This window comes from Dromaius novaehollandiae, chromosome 1 (genome assembly GCF_036370855.1).
Source record: "Dromaius novaehollandiae isolate bDroNov1 chromosome 1, bDroNov1.hap1, whole genome shotgun sequence".
NCBI classification, from domain to species: Eukaryota; Metazoa; Chordata; class Aves; order Casuariiformes; family Dromaiidae; genus Dromaius; species Dromaius novaehollandiae.
The window spans coordinates 132,182,578-132,197,130 of record NC_088098.1 but is presented as its reverse complement, the minus strand read 5'-3'; the positions used below and the strand labels follow the sequence as shown (position 1 = coordinate 132,197,130).

General features: G+C 54.0%; 2 protein-coding genes across 4 annotated transcripts; one reads left to right on the top strand and one right to left on the bottom strand.

Annotated features, from left to right (window-relative positions):
• Nucleotides 1-2,050: 2,050 nt before the first annotated feature.
• Nucleotides 2,051-9,971, bottom strand: LOC135323781 (uncharacterized). 2 transcript variants are annotated; one of them, XM_064498417.1, is made up of 16 exons: nt 9,929-9,971; nt 8,273-8,344; nt 8,004-8,075; nt 7,808-7,906; nt 7,011-7,118; nt 6,516-6,587; nt 5,553-5,591; nt 5,268-5,327; nt 4,768-4,839; nt 4,505-4,576; nt 4,374-4,412; nt 3,926-3,997; nt 3,389-3,460; nt 3,114-3,188; nt 2,627-2,774; nt 2,051-2,432 (listed from the first exon to the last, which is right to left on the bottom strand). In XM_064498417.1, exons 3-16 carry the CDS (start codon nt 8,065-8,067, stop codon nt 2,075-2,077), a joined length of 1,350 nt encoding a protein of 449 aa, XP_064354487.1. In that variant the 5' UTR covers nt 8,068-8,075; nt 8,273-8,344; nt 9,929-9,971; the 3' UTR covers nt 2,051-2,074. The 2 variants fall into 2 exon arrangements, with proteins under 2 accessions (XP_064354487.1, XP_064354481.1); XM_064498411.1 differs by lacking the exon at nt 9,929-9,971 and adding an exon at nt 8,964-9,167.
• Nucleotides 9,972-10,137: 166 nt separating this feature from the next.
• On the top strand, nt 10,138-14,553 carry LOC135323780 (uncharacterized). Of its 2 annotated transcripts, none has more exons than XM_064498387.1 (9): nt 10,138-10,354; nt 11,765-11,836; nt 12,028-12,099; nt 12,192-12,230; nt 12,607-12,678; nt 13,144-13,215; nt 13,416-13,490; nt 13,830-13,977; nt 14,172-14,553. In XM_064498387.1, the coding sequence occupies exons 1-9, from the start codon at nt 10,255-10,257 to the stop codon at nt 14,527-14,529; spliced, it is 1,008 nt and encodes a 335-aa protein (XP_064354457.1). In that variant the 5' UTR covers nt 10,138-10,254; the 3' UTR covers nt 14,530-14,553. The 2 variants fall into 2 exon arrangements, with proteins under 2 accessions (XP_064354457.1, XP_064354468.1); XM_064498398.1 differs by having other exon boundaries at nt 10,287-10,625.

Here is a 14,553-nt window from a genome sequence, read left to right as displayed (position 1 = left end):
TCTTCAGAACCTCGCTGCACAATGCCCCCAGCAGAGCAGGCCTTTTACCTTCTCTGGTACCTGTTGCCCACAGTAATAAATCCTGCCAAAGGCATTTTGAGTGATACTAATACTGCGCTTGACCTAGAGCTGTTGGGGCTGCTTTCAGCCCTTTCACATCGCTCTTTGCATTGCACCTTGTCAGGGTACAGTGGTTTCAGAGCATCAGAGTGGCAACTCAGCACCTGCTCAGCATGCGCACAGCACTTCACAGCACTTCTGTCAGGCCGTTTGCACCATCGGATCTGCTTCTCCGCTTCTGGCCTCTAAATTATTGGCCAGTCCCTGCCTGGGCAGCCTCTGTCATGTCTGAAGGCCACTGGGTGCTCTCCCTTTGGATACGTCCACACGAGCGTTTCAGCGGAGATCAGGAGCGAGCTGCTGAAGGGAGTCTTCCCACGCTCCCTACCTGCTGAGCTTTGCTCCATCCTGTGCAGAGCTCCCACAGCCCCTTGGCTGGAGCTGAAGGGGAAGGTGGGCTGCAGGCCGGTGCCTCCTGGGTCCTGACTGCTGCCGGGTGCTCAGTGCTGAGACCAGAGGAGAGCTAGCCCCAAATGACGCCCCCTCCAAAGGCATACGGGCTAGACACCGGGTTCGCAGCACCCACTGCCCCGCTCAGCAGATCCTCTGCTGTTCCTGTGTTAAAGCCTCTGCTTTAGAAGTGGTGGCATCGGGGGCATTTCTCAACCAGCCGCTGAGGAGGTGGGAGTTTCCTCCACCTCTCCAGGAGCCTGTGGCAGAATTAGGCTTTGGCTTCTGTGTTTCTGGAGGCCTCCTGCAGTGTCCTAACCCTGAGCTCCTTCCTCCCCTTGCCTCTCCTTGTGCTGAGGAGCCACCACAACCACCTCTGCCTGCCAGCTCACAAACAGCACGGGAAGGATTCCCTTGGTTTGGGCGGCTTGTGCTTTGAGACCCAGTGCCTGAACATCTTCCTGTGAGAAGTGCCGCTCTCCGGAGTGGTGTGTCCCTAGTCCTTACTTGGCTGAGCCTCGTGAGAAGAGGCTGCCGCTTGAATGCCTGTCCCTTAGTGCAGCGTGCAGAGCAAATCCTGCAGCACTTGATGAACATGCAGGGAAGGTGGAGGAGGAGCTGCTTCTTCTGATCCCAGAGGCAAAGGGTTGCTGGGCCACCTGAGAAACATGCTCAAATCTCACCGCTTGCCTTTCCTGTCCTACGCCCTTCCCTCACCAGGTTTCTCAGGGCCACGTGAGCTTCCCACACGACACTGCAGGTGCTGGGGAAGCACCTTCCTGCCATGGCCTTCCTATGGGATCCTACGAGGGCCTTTACTCCTTATCCTCTCCTGCAAGCTGGCAGTAGGGGTGACAAATGTTTTTTGAGGTGGCAACTGTTTGCTTGTCATCCTCGGGAAAGGTAAGAGACCACTTTTGCCCCCTTGAAAGAGAGCACAGAGGAGCCTGGGCTTTCCTCCAAATACAGCTGTATTCCCTTTTTGGCCTTACCGCTGCTATTCATGGCTTGAACGTTTGGGAGGAGAGCAATGCCATTTCTGTGGGTCTTTGTGCCATTTTTAAGGCCAGTACCGTTCTTCCTGTCACAGTCCTTTTCACTCTCTTGCCCAACCAGCCCCCTCTCACTTTGCTCTACTCAAAGACGGTCAGCTTCTGTGCACGGAAGACCATTGCGCTAACCCCCAGCAGCCTCTGGTCTCACTTTAGCACTCCTCTAACTCATTGCTCAGAGCTGCACAGCCATCCTTTGCAGCACCTCCTTCCCCTCTCAGTCCCCACATCCACCAGGATTCAGTGGAGCACTCCCAGGGAGTTCACGGATAACCATTTGCGTGCCATGTCTCATCCACGCTCCCCCATTCGGATGAATGAAACCTTAATGACAGCCCGAGCTGGGAAACTACATTGATAATGGGAACGAGGGCAGCCCTTGAGGGAGGGCAACTCTCTGACAGCCCCTCTCACTCATCCAACCCTGCCGTAAGCGCTGTGCATTACACCCAGACACAGAGGACCAAAACAGCCAAGGACTCGCACCGTTTTAGCCCACCATTTTTATTATTCTATTCGGAATATGCATCTGAAGTACAATATCCCTCTTGGTAACGAAAACACACACACTTGGAATGATCGCCTTGGGGAAAATCCCGGGAAATGCAGATATTTGAGGAACAGCCATAACCACCATCTGAGTTGCTCTGGCATCTAGGCTGAAATGAACTTTTCGAATTCATGGCATCAAATAACTGGGCAAGCTCTGTCGCAAAGTTCACCGGAAGGCGCCTGGAGCTGTTGTTGAAATTTTCATTTTCTAGGGTGAGCCCATCCTTTTCTCTGTCACTCCCTGGTTTTGCTCTGCCTTCCTCTGTGCTTGACTCCTCTCTGTTGGAGGCAGCGGCAGGGTTAGCTGGCATCGCTTCTCTGCAACAACGAAAATGGCTTTCAGGAAAGAGCACTCACTGCTAGGAAGGAAGAGTCCGCTTAAGAAAGCTAACAGCAGACGTCTCAACAGAGTCCTCTCAACAGCTCACCAGGCACTCCACCATACTATCACTACACATGCTTTGTTGCTAAAACACGGAAAATAGAAAGAATGTCGGAAAAGAACAACTCACTGTTTTCTCTTCCTCAGCCGGAAAGTAACTATGCAAGTCAGCACCACGGCAAACACTACGGAACCCGAGACTGCAGCGCTCAGGACCAAACGCTGCTTTCGTCGGCCTTTATGAGCTGCAGCCTGGGCATCTTCGTCACCAGCAAGGCCTGCAGGAAAGGAGACAATCCCATACATGCCTGGGTTCTGCAGGACTGATAATCTCACTGGGTGGCTGGGATTTCCAGGCAATTTTACATGCTGTGGTGTTGCTATCGCTGATTCTGGTCTCTTGGCAGCGGCGGACAAGAAAGCTCATTGACACTTCTCAGGGGCAAGAGCCCACTGGCCAGTGAAAGCCTGAACTAGCGCTACCCCTACCTGTGCCCCTGGGCTTCAGGGAGGGCATGTGTGCTGGGCACCTTGCATTCCCCAGGAGGGCAATAAAAGAGGGAAAAGGAGAAAATACTAATAGAAAAATCAAAAGGAAAGGAAGACAGATTACTTACCCCTGCGATCTCCCTGAGGCTCAAGCAGAGGCTTCAGCCCCTGAGAAGCTGGAGAAACACTGCCTTCAGGGACATCTGTCATGACACACAGAGGAGAAAAGGGTGAAATACCTGTGGCAATATACTTGTTTGCAAGGGAAGTGTAGTGAACTGACAGAGATCTTGTAACGACCTGGGACACGTGTAGGTCTAGGTTCTCACAGCTCTGGAGAACCCTTCCTGACCTTTAGGTAGGGACATGGCACCCTCAAAATAAACCAAGAGTCACAACTCACCTCTGGGATTCCCCAGAGACTCAAAATCAGAGTCCAGATGAGAAGATAAATCTCCACCACCTATGGCCACATCTGTAACCAAACACACGAGAACAGCTCCCATTACATATTTCCGTACACTTCTTCAGATTTGAATGGTAGTGAATGCAGGGGGAAAATATAATCCCACCAAGGAACTTGTCGGGCCCTTCCACTCCTGAGCATCTTGCAAACGCACACCGGGTGCGCGCATGGGCATCGTATGGGTGTAAATTTGACAATGCACAGAACTGCCAGGGGAAAGCACACCCTGCAGTTCACAGAAGCTGCAAACACAAACACCAACAAGCCTGCTGGCTTTGCCGTAGGCACTTGAAGAAGCACAAGGCTGGAGGAGCCAGGCAAAGCGCCCACCGCAGATCTCTGAAGCCCTCCCAAAGCCCACTCTGCTCTTTTGCAGGCATGAGCCTCGGCCAAGGACTGAAGCTACACGGCCCGTGAATACAACTCCGAAACCAAAGGCTCCTCCCAGGAAGTGAATACATCTCCACCACTTACTCCTGGCATGCCCCTGAGGCTCAGAAGTGGGATCCAGCTGGGAACCTAGAAGGCCACCGCCTGCAGGAACACCTGTAAGCAAACACAGACAAGACAAGTTTTCATTACGTCGTGCAACATGCTTCCGCGGAAGTGACGTGCCGGGAATGGGGGACACACATGTAGTCTGAGAGTCTTCCAGCCACAATAGGGCCAGGGGTACTTGTTGGCTGGGACCTGGCGCCTCCCCAAAATCCTCCGTTGAGGCGCAACCCAGCAGCCCCCAAGCACCCCCAGGACAAACACACGGCCCCCCGCTGCTATGGAAAGCCAAATGGAAGTGAATGGAAGGGGGGGGCCATGATGGGACACATATGTAGGTCGCGAGTCTCAAAGCTGTGGAGGGGCAGAGAGGACCTTCTGCCTGGCACCTGGCAGCTCTCAAAGGAAAGAAATGCTCACAACTTACCCCTGGGACTCCCCTGCGGCTCTAAACCGCTTGGACCACCTGCAGAGGAAGTATGAAGCACAAGTTCACGGGAACAAAATAGCACAAGGAAAGTTCTTGTTCTTTCAGGGAAGTAAAAATTGACTACGTACCCCTGGGAAGACCTGGAGGCTCAGCAACAGCATCCAGCTGAGAAGCTGGATAAGCCCTCTGCAGGGAAACAGCTGTAATCAAAAACACAGGAGAAACACCTCCATTTGAGCTTGAGATATAGCTTTTCAAGTCAATGGCAGCACACGGAAGGGGAAAAAGGGACACACATATAGCTCTAGATACCTAAAGCTGACAAGGTACCTGGCTGATATTTTGTCCGTGACATGGAAGCTCTCAAAGAAGCTAAATATTCATGACTTACATGCACGACCATCTCGAGGTTCAAAATGGGGATCCAGCTGAGAAGCTGCATGCCCATCAATGTCGGCCACATCTGTAACCAGACACAGATTTGAATGGTAGCGAATGGCGGCGAGGAACATAGCATTACACCAAGGCCCTTGTCATGCCCTTCCACTCACGAGCATCTTGCAAACGCTCACCGGGTGCATGCACAGGCACCGTATGGGTACCAATCTAAGCAGGCACAGACCTGCTGCGGGAAAGCACGCCCTGGAGTTCACGCAAGCTGTAAACTCAACCCCAACAAGCCCGCTGGCTCTGCAGCAGGCTTTGGAAGCAGCACAAAGACTTTGCAAGGCAAAGCACCCCGGGGCACATCTCTCAAGGCCTCCCGAGTCCCACTCTGCTTTTCTCTGGCTCTGAGCATCAGCTGACGACTTACTCAGTTACACTCCATACCAGGAAAAGTTGGAAACGTAAAAGCTTCTTCTAGGAAGTGAATACACCTTGACTACTTACCCCGGGGATCCTCCCGAGGCTCAGGAAGAGGAAACAGCCAGAATGATGGATAACCATTGCCTACAGACAGAGCAGAAACCCGACACAGAGGTCGCAAGTTTTCCTTACAAGCTGCTACCAAGTTCTTCACAGAGCAGTTGTAATGACTGGAAGGGGGGGTCACGTCATGACACGGGACATATATGTAGGTCAATAGTCCCAAAGCTGTCCCAAAGTGGAGGGGCAGAGAGGACCTTTTGCCTGGCACCTGGCAGCTCTCAAAGGAAAAAAATGCTCACAACTTACCCCTGGGACTCCCCTGCGGCTGAAAAGCTCTTGGACGACCTGCAGAGGAAGTATGAAGTACAACTTCATGGGAACAAAATAGCACAAGGAAAGTTCTTGTTCTTTCAGGGAAGTAAAAATTGGCTATGTACCCCTGGGGAGACCCAGAGGCTCAGCAACAGGATGCAGCTGAGAAGCTGGATACCTGTCAACTTCAGCCACATCTGTAACCAAACACAGATGGGAACAGTTCTCATTATCTAATTCTATAGTCTTCTTCTGATTTGAAGGCTGGGGATATGATGATGAATGATAGGGAACATATAATTACACCATAGCACCTCTCTCTCCCTTCCAGTCATGCACATCATGCGCATCTTGAGCTGCTGGGGGAAAGGACGCCCCGGAGCTCACCCAAGCTGTAAACTCAACCCCATCATGCCAGCCCAGTTGGCAGCAGGCACTGGAAGCAGCACAGGCTCAGGGGGACTCGCCAACAGCGCTTTGCGAGCCAAGGCACCCAGCGCAGATCTTCCAAGCCTTTCTGAGTTGCACTCTGCTCTTTTTGGTGTCTGAACATTGGCCAAGCACTTGTTCAGTCAAATGTCACATGCAGAAGATATTGAAAACGAACGCTCATTCCACACATGCAGTTTGAGAGTCTCCCAGCTGCAGGAGGGCCAGCGGCACTCGCTGGCTGGGACCTGGCGCCTCTCAAGTCCTGCATCCGGGCGCTATACGACAGCCCTCAAGCACCCCCAGGACAAACACGCGGGCCCTCAGCACCTTCTTCCAGGGAGGTCTCTAACATCCACCAAGGAAGCCAGGACCCTGCAAAGGGGCAACCCTCAGCACCGCAGGACATGAAGGATCGTTTACACTGCGCGGGCACAAGAGCTCCCCGGCCAGCGAAAGGCCAAAGCGGCGCCAGGAAAGGCATGCTTCTTGTCTTGCCAGGGAAGGGACGGTCCCCTGAGGACTCACCTCCAGCATCTTCCCAAGCCTTCGGTCCCGCATCCGGCCAAGCACCAGCATCGCCATCGCCGCCAGGCACCGCTGCAAACCCCCGCGGGGACGACAGCTCCTGTCACCCAGCGCCAGGCACTGCACCAGGCACAGCTCTCGCCCCCGGCCCCCGGCACCCCCCAGCGCACCCCCCTCCCCCGCGGCCTCCTTCCCCAAATGGCAAAGCTCCAAAATCTCTGAGAGCTGCGTGGTGTGGGAAGTGAGGCTATCTAATAGGACCCACAAAGGTTTATATGTACATGTCTGGCACACTAATTGCAATCATCTCCGCACACCAGAGACAGAAATCATCTTCAGAAAGCCGCTCCTGGCTTGTTTTAGAACACTTCCAATGCCCTAACACTTTAACATTTGGCCGCTGACATGATGTGTAGTAGCAGGCCCCAAGGGAAGAGCCTGCAGACACACAGGGATTTTGATTTCCTGCAGTGGATGACAATGGACAGCAAGTACCTGGCATGCCTGTTGCTTGAACTGCCTCTCTTTCTTCATCGGAGACTGGCAGGCTGTGACTGCCTCCTGCCGGAAAGGTCTCCTTCTCCAGGGTCTCCTGATGATTCTCTTTGGAAAGAAAGCAAGACAGCTTGATTAGAAGGAACTGATCCTCATCACTTCCTCATGGTATCTTCAGGAGGCAATACTTTTCAAAAGGCTTCAGTAAAAAGCTCAGAAACAAAACCTGGCATTTCAGGGTGGGCACCTGGTCACTAGCCCAATGTGTCCTTTGTAGAGAAAAATCAAAGCACACAAAATCTTCCCGATAACCAATACAGGCAGCAACACCTGCTGTACGGGTGGGGAGACGAGACAATTGCATGTGATCCTCTCATTCTCACTCCACTTGGTGCCTTTTTGAGAATTGGCACGATGACATTGAATCCTTTCCTTCAAAGAGGGCAGGAAAAAGCTGTAGCCGGTTCAGCTGGGGGAAAAGGCCTTCTGAGAACCAAGGCTCATCATGCCAACTCCACCACACAGTACGCATAACAGTCACATACAGTACACTGAGCCCCAAGCTCTTGCCACTATATTCAGGGCGCTTTCACAAACATGGTGAAGAACACGCTCGTATAAGAGACCCTCAACAAGCTCTGCGGCTTGCCAATGCCTGCGAGGTGTGACGTGGTGCGTCACTGCGGGGAGGCTCTGATCGATCCCTTTCTCCTGCGTAAGCCACAGCTCATCCATAGCTGTTTCTAAAACCTCAAGTTTACAATGATTACACTTAGCACAGAGTGAAATCTACCCACCAGCTGCTCCCTCCAAGTCCTTCAAGATTTCCTGTAGGACTTCAGAAGATTCCTGAGAGGACTTTCCCATTTTGGCCTCATACTGTGCTCTTTGCGGACCTAAACAGAAAGCATTAAGTTAAATGGCACACGAACAAGATATGCACAAGTAAATGCTCCTTCTTTCAAGTAAACCAAATACTGACTACTTACTTACCCGTGGCATGCTGCCAAGGCTCTAGAAAAGGATCCAGCCGAGAAGCCAGAGAAGCCCTCCTCATGGCTACATCTGTACACCAATGGGAAATGTTTTCATTACATATTGCAATATACTTCCTCATAAGTGAATTGCTGGGAATGGAAAGGGATCATGTAATCACATGGGACATATAAGTAGGTTGAGACTCTCAGGGCTGCAAAGGGGCCTGGGAGACCTGTTGGGGGACACCTGGCAGCTCTCAAAGAAAGTAAATATGGAAGACTTACCCGTGGGAATCTCCTGAGGCTCAAAACCAGCACCCAGCCGAGAAACAGGATAGCCATCCTCTACAGCCACATCTGTAACCAAACACAGATGGGAACAGCACCTGTCACATATACAGACCAATCTATCTATATACCTGTACATATATATATAGTGGCCTCCCTCCAGGGACATCAGGAATTTTACATGCTGCAACACACCTCTGCAGAAGTGAACTGCTGGTAATGGAAGGGCAATGGGGGACACACACGCAGCTCGAGAGTCTCGCACCTGAAGAGCAGCCCAGGACCTGCTGGCTGGGACCGGGCAGCTCCCATAATCCTCTGTCGAGGCGACACCCAACACCCCGCAAGGACCCCCGGGACAAGGGCACAGCCGCTCCGCGCCTCCCCGCGGGAGTTCCGCGTCCTGCCTGCCCCGCGGACGCCTGCCCGCGCCGCTAGTACGGCCCGGTCCGCCCCAGCGCCGGCACCGCGCTGCCCCGCGCAGCGCCGCCCTCCCTCCGCGGCCCCACGAGCCTCGCCGAGCCGCTCCCGGCCCCCGCCGCCGCCTCCCGTCGCCCCGCAGCCCGGCAGGCGCCTCCCGCCGCCCCCGGCCGCCCCGGCCGCTCGCCGGCCGGCCCCGCGGCCCCCAGGCTGCCGCGCCGCGCCGTGCGGGGGCGGCGCTGCCTCCGTCGCCGCCCGCCCGCCCTACCTGGGCCCGGCGCTGCCCGCGGAGCAGCCCGGCTGTCCCGGGCACGCAGGGCCGCCAGGAGGCCGAGCAGCAGCAGCAGGCGACGCCCGGGGCCGGACGCCCCCCGCGCTCGCACCATGCTGCCCGTCGCCAGCAGCCGCCCCCCGCCGGCGCCCTCGAGCAACGCGCGCGCGGAGCGGCGTCTGCGGGGCGCGGCGCGGCACAACGCACCGCAGCGGAAAGCACCGCACCGCAGCGGAAAGCACCGCACCGCACTGCACCGCACTGCACTGCACCGCAGCGGAAAGCACCGCACCGCAGCGCAAAGCAGCGCACTGCCCCGCAGCACAACGCAACACCGCGCAGCACAACGCAGCACAATGCACCGCGGGGCCCCTCTGTGAGCTCAGGGGCGCCCTCCGCGCGCCTCCGCGGCGGCCCGCGCTCCCTCCGCGCGCCGGCGCCGGCGCCGGCGCCGCCCTGTGCGGGCAGCCCGGGCATGCTGGCGGCCGGGGGTGCTGCTGCCGCCCTCGAGGAGCCCCTCGGGGGCAGCCCGGCTCTCTGCCCACACGCTCGCGCCCCTGCGCTCGCCTCGCTGCTCGGCAGCTCCGCGCCAGCGCCTGCTCCGGCCTCGCTCGCTGCTCTCCTTCCCGCCCCCGCTGCCGCCGCTCTGCTCCAGCGCCAGCGCTAGCGCCAGCTGTGCACTTCCGGAGCTGGCCCAGGGGCAGCTGCTGACAGGCGGGGGGGCTCCAGTGCCAAGCCTGTGCCCCAGCTCTCCTCCCCCGTCCAGCTGGGATTCCGCCTCCCGCTTCCTTGCTGGCACCACTGCCTCTGTCCCCTTTGCTTTGGGACCAACATTTCAGGCCTCCTTGGGCCTTGGGACATCCTAGAACTGCTAAAGCCCTAAAGAAACGTTACATCAAAATGGTTTATTTCTAGCTGTGTGTTGCCAGTTTGGCAAAAGAGCTCATGTATCCCTAACTGACCTGTCCTCCATGTAATGCAAAAAATCCCGCCCACTGGTCAAAAAGCCCCATGCCCGGGTGAAGACCCCTGCCCTGAGCATGCGTAGTAGTAAAATGGTGTGTAAGCAGTCTTATAGTTGTCTGTAAATCACTACCCAATCAGTGTAAAAGGGAAAGTTGCAAACCTTGCAATGTGTTTGTATAAATGCTACTTGAAAAGGTGGGGGGGTGTGCTTGATTTGTGGGAAACCACCGAGCACCCAGGCTTGCGCAATGCTGAACTAAATAAGCCAGTGTCTCTCCCGAGTGTGTAATTATTGGCTTATTGCACAACAGGCAACGAATCCATGTTTTGGACAGCGCTCCTGGGGGCTTTGGGTGCTCTCTCTCAGCAAGGAGGAGGTGCTGACGCCCTCACGTATATCCTGGCCCCGGCGGCTGGACTCTGTGAGCATGGCTTGTGTGTCTTGCCAGCCTCCCCTCTTTATGTTGAAGAGGGTCACCAGGCCACCTGTGGATTTCAGGAGCTCCTGGATGCAGTGTGGCTGGAGGAAGAACTGTCGCCTGTGATTCTGGCGTGGCCAGCTGAGAAGATCGTAGTATCTCTGAGCATGTGTGCTGGCTCAGGCTTGACTTCTCTGCCATAGCTGCATGTCTGTGAGGAACTGTACCTCGGGAGGGAGGCACTTCTTTGTGGCATGGTTATGTTTAGCAAGATGTATGTAGGTGTTTAGAGTGAGGACCTTTTTGGCTGGTGGGAGTAGAGGCGTAAAGCGGAAATGCCAGTGTCCATGTTTAGTGTTGCTTGTATGAGTTTTGCTTGCACGAGTTTTGCAGAGCTTTGGTGTTACAGGAGCACAGCTACTAGAGGCTGCATTCTGGGTGTTTTCGCCCATGTGCCTCTTCAGAGAACTCCTCCAGCAGGAGCTCCTAGCCTAGCTTGAGAGCTTCTCTTCTCCATCCCTTGCTCATCTGCTCCTGATGGGAGCAGCAGATCTGAATCTCCCAGCTGTCAATTTTTACTTCCCTGAAAGAACAAGAACTTTCCTTGTAGTTGTAGTTTTGTTCATATGAAATTGTACTTCATACTTCCTCTCCAGGTCATCCAAGCGCTTTAGAGCCGTGGGGGGGGGAGGGTGGGAGGGTGGGAGGTTCCCATGGGTAAGTTGTGAGCATTTCTTTCCTTTGAGAGCTGCCAGGTGCCAGGCAAAAGGTCCTCTCTGCCCCTCCACTTTGGGACAGCTTTGGGACTCGCGACCTACATATAAATGTCCCATCATGGCCCCCCTTCCATTCACTAACATTGCTTTGTGAAGAAGTTGGTAGCATTTTGTAAGGAAAATTGGCACCTCTATGTTTCTGCTCTGCCTGTAAGCTATGGTAAGCTGTAAGCTTTTCCCTCTTCCCGAGCGTCGGGAGGATCCCTGGGGTAAGTGGTCAAGGTGTATTCACTTCCTAGAAGAAGCTTTTATGTTTCCAGCTTTTCCTGGTGTGGAGTGTAACTGAGTAAGTCGTCAGCTGATGCTCAGAGCCAGAGAAAAGCAGAGTGGGACTCGGGAGGCCTTGAGAGATGTGCCCCGGGGTGCTTTGCCTTGCAAAGTCTTTGTGCTGCTTCCAAAGCCTGCTGCAGAGCCAGCGGGCTTGTTGGGGTTGAGTTTACAGCTTGCGTGAACTCCAGGGCGTGCTTTCCCGCAGCAGGTCTGTGCCTGCTTAGATTGGTACCCATACGGTGCCTGTGCATGCACCCGGTGAGCGTTTGCAAGATGCTCGTGAGTGGAAGGGCATGACAAGGGCCTTGGTGTAATGCTATGTTCCTCGCCGCCATTCGCTACCATTCAAATCTGTGTCTGGTTACAGATGTGGCCGACATTGATGGGCATGCAGCTTCTCAGCTGGATCCCCATTTTGAACCTCGAGATGGTCGTGCATGTAAGTCATGAATATTTAGCTTCTTTGAGAGCTTCCATGTCACGGACAAAATATCAGCCAGGTACCTTGTCAGCTTTAGGTATCTAGAGCTATATGTGTATCCCTTTTTCCCCTTCCGTGTGCTGCCATTGACTTGAAAAGCTATATCTCAAGCTCAAATGGAGGTGTTTCTCCTGTGTTTTTGATTACAGCTGTTTCCCTGCAGAGGGCTTATCCAGCTTCTCAGCTGGATGCTGTTGCTGAGCCTCCAGGTCTTCCCAGGGGTACGTAGTCAATTTTTACTTCCCTGAAAGAACAAGAACTTTCCTTGTGCTATTTTGTTCCCGTGAACTTGTGCTTCATACTTCCTCTGCAGGTGGTCCAAGCGGTTTAGAGCCGCAGGGGAGTCCCAGGGGTAAGTTGTGAGCATTTCTTTCCTTTGAGAGCTGCCAGGTGCCAGGCAGAAGGTCCTCTCTGCCCCTCCACAGCTTTGAGACTCGCGACCTACATATATGTCCCATCATGGCCCCCCCCTTCCATTCACTTCCATTTGGCTTTCCATAGCAGCGGGGGGCCGTGTGTTTGTCCTGGGGGTGCTTGGGGGCTGCTGGGTTGCGCCTCAACGGAGGATTTTGGGGAGGCGCCAGGTCCCAGCCAACAAGTACCCCTGGCCCTATTGTGGCTGGAAGACTCTCAGACTACATGTGTGTCCCCCATTCCCGGCACGTCACTTCCGCGGAAGCATGTTGCACGACGTAATGAAAACTTGTCTTGTCTGTGTTTGCTTACAGGTGTTCCTGCAGGCGGTGGCCTTCTAGGTTCCCAGCTGGATCCCACTTCTGAGCCTCAGGGGCATGCCAGGAGTAAGTGGTGGAGATGTATTCACTTCCTGGGAGGAGCCTTTGGTTTCGGAGTTGTATTCACGGGCCGTGTAGCTTCAGTCCTTGGCCGAGGCTCATGCCTGCAAAAGAGCAGAGTGGGCTTTGGGAGGGCTTCAGAGATCTGCGGTGGGCGCTTTGCCTGGCTCCTCCAGCCTTGTGCTTCTTCAAGTGCCTACGGCAAAGCCAGCAGGCTTGTTGGTGTTTGTGTTTGCAGCTTCTGTGAACTGCAGGGTGTGCTTTCCCCTGGCAGTTCTGTGCATTGTCAAATTTACACCCATACAATGCCCATGCGCGCACCCGGTGTGCGTTTGCAAGATGCTCAGGAGTGGAAGGGCCCGACAAGTTCCTTGGTGGGATTATATTTTCCCCCTGCATTCACTACCATTCAAATCTGAAGAAGTGTACGGAAATATGTAATGGGAGCTGTTCTCGTGTGTTTGGTTACAGATGTGGCCATAGGTGGTGGAGATTTATCTTCTCATCTGGACTCTGATTTTGAGTCTCTGGGGAATCCCAGAGGTGAGTTGTGACTCTTGGTTTATTTTGAGGGTGCCATGTCCCTACCTAAAGGTCAGGAAGGGTTCTCCAGAGCTGTGAGAACCTAGACCTACACGTGTCCCAGGTCGTTACAAGATCTCTGTCAGTTCACTACACTTCCCTTGCAAACAAGTATATTGCCACAGGTATTTCACCCTTTTCTCCTCTGTGTGTCATGACAGATGTCCCTGAAGGCAGTGTTTCTCCAGCTTCTCAGGGGCTGAAGCCTCTGCTTGAGCCTCAGGGAGATCGCAGGGGTAAGTAATCTGTCTTCCTTTCCTTTTGATTTTTCTATTAGTATTTTCTCCTTTTCCCTCTTTTATTGCCCTCCTGGGGAATGCAAGGTGCCCAGCACACATGCCCTCCCTGAAGCCCAGGGGCACAGGTAGGGGTAGCGCTAGTTCAGGCTTTCACTGGCCAGTGGGCTCTTGCCCCTGAGAAGTGTCAATGAGCTTTCTTGTCCGCCGCTGCCAAGAGACCAGAATCAGCGATAGCAACACCACGGCATGTAAAATTGCCTGGAAATCCCAGCCACCCAGTGAGATTATCAGTCCTGCAGAACCCAGGCATGTATGGGATTGTCTCCTTTCCTGCAGGCCTTGCTGGTGACGAAGATGCCCAGGCTGCAGCTCATAAAGCGCAACAAAAGCAGCGTTTGGTCCTGAGCGCTGCAGTCTCGGGTTCCGTAGTGTTTGCCGTGGTGCTGACTTGCATAGTTACTTTCCGGCTGAGGAAGAGAAAACAGTGAGTTGTTCTTTTCCGACATTCTTTCTATTTTCCGTGTTTTAGCAACAAAGCATGTGTAGTGATAGTATGGTGGAGTGCCTGGTGAGCTGTTGAGAGGACTCTGTTGAGACGTCTGCTGTTAGCTTTCTTAAGCGGACTCTTCCTTCCTAGCAGTGAGTGCTCTTTCCTGAAAGCCATTTTCGTTGTTGCAGAGAAGCGATGCCAGCTAACCCTGCCGCTGCCTCCAACAGAGAGGAGTCAAGCACAGAGGAAGGCAGAGCAAAACCAGGGAGTGACAGAGAAAAGGATGGGCTCACCCTAGAAAATGAAAATTTCAACAACAGCTCCAGGCGCCTTCCGGTGAACTTTGCGACAGAGCTTGCCCAGTTATTTGATGCCATGAATTCGAAAAGTTCATTTCAGCCTAGATGCCAGAGCAACTCAGATGGTGGTTATGGCTGTTCCTCAAATATCTGCATTTCCCGGGATTTTCCCCAAGGCGATCATTCCAAGTGTGTGTGTTTTCGTTACCAAGAGGGATATTGTACTTCAGATGCATATTCCGAATAGAATAATAAAAATGGTGGGCTAAAA

Bases quoted from the DNA above. Each gene is read 5' to 3' on its own strand.
- LOC135323781 (XM_064498411.1), bottom strand. From the start codon at position 9,081: ATGGTGCGAGCGCGGGGGGCGTCCGGCCCCGGGCGTCGCCTGCTGCTG. The intron at 5,592-6,515 runs GTGAGTCCTCAG...CTTCCTCTGCAG, and splicing joins GGCTTGGGAAGATGCTGGAG to GTCGTCCAAGAGCTTTTCAG. The intron at 2,433-2,626 runs GTGAGTTGTTCT...TCGTTGTTGCAG, and splicing joins CGGCTGAGGAAGAGAAAACA to AGAAGCGATGCCAGCTAACC.
- LOC135323780 (XM_064498387.1), top strand. From the start codon at position 10,255: ATGTTTTGGACAGCGCTCCTGGGGGCTTTGGGTGCTCTCTCTCAGCAA. The intron at 11,837-12,027 runs GTAAGTCATGAA...TTTTGATTACAG, and splicing joins ACCTCGAGATGGTCGTGCAT to CTGTTTCCCTGCAGAGGGCT. The intron at 13,978-14,171 runs GTGAGTTGTTCT...TCGTTGTTGCAG, and splicing joins CGGCTGAGGAAGAGAAAACA to AGAAGCGATGCCAGCTAACC.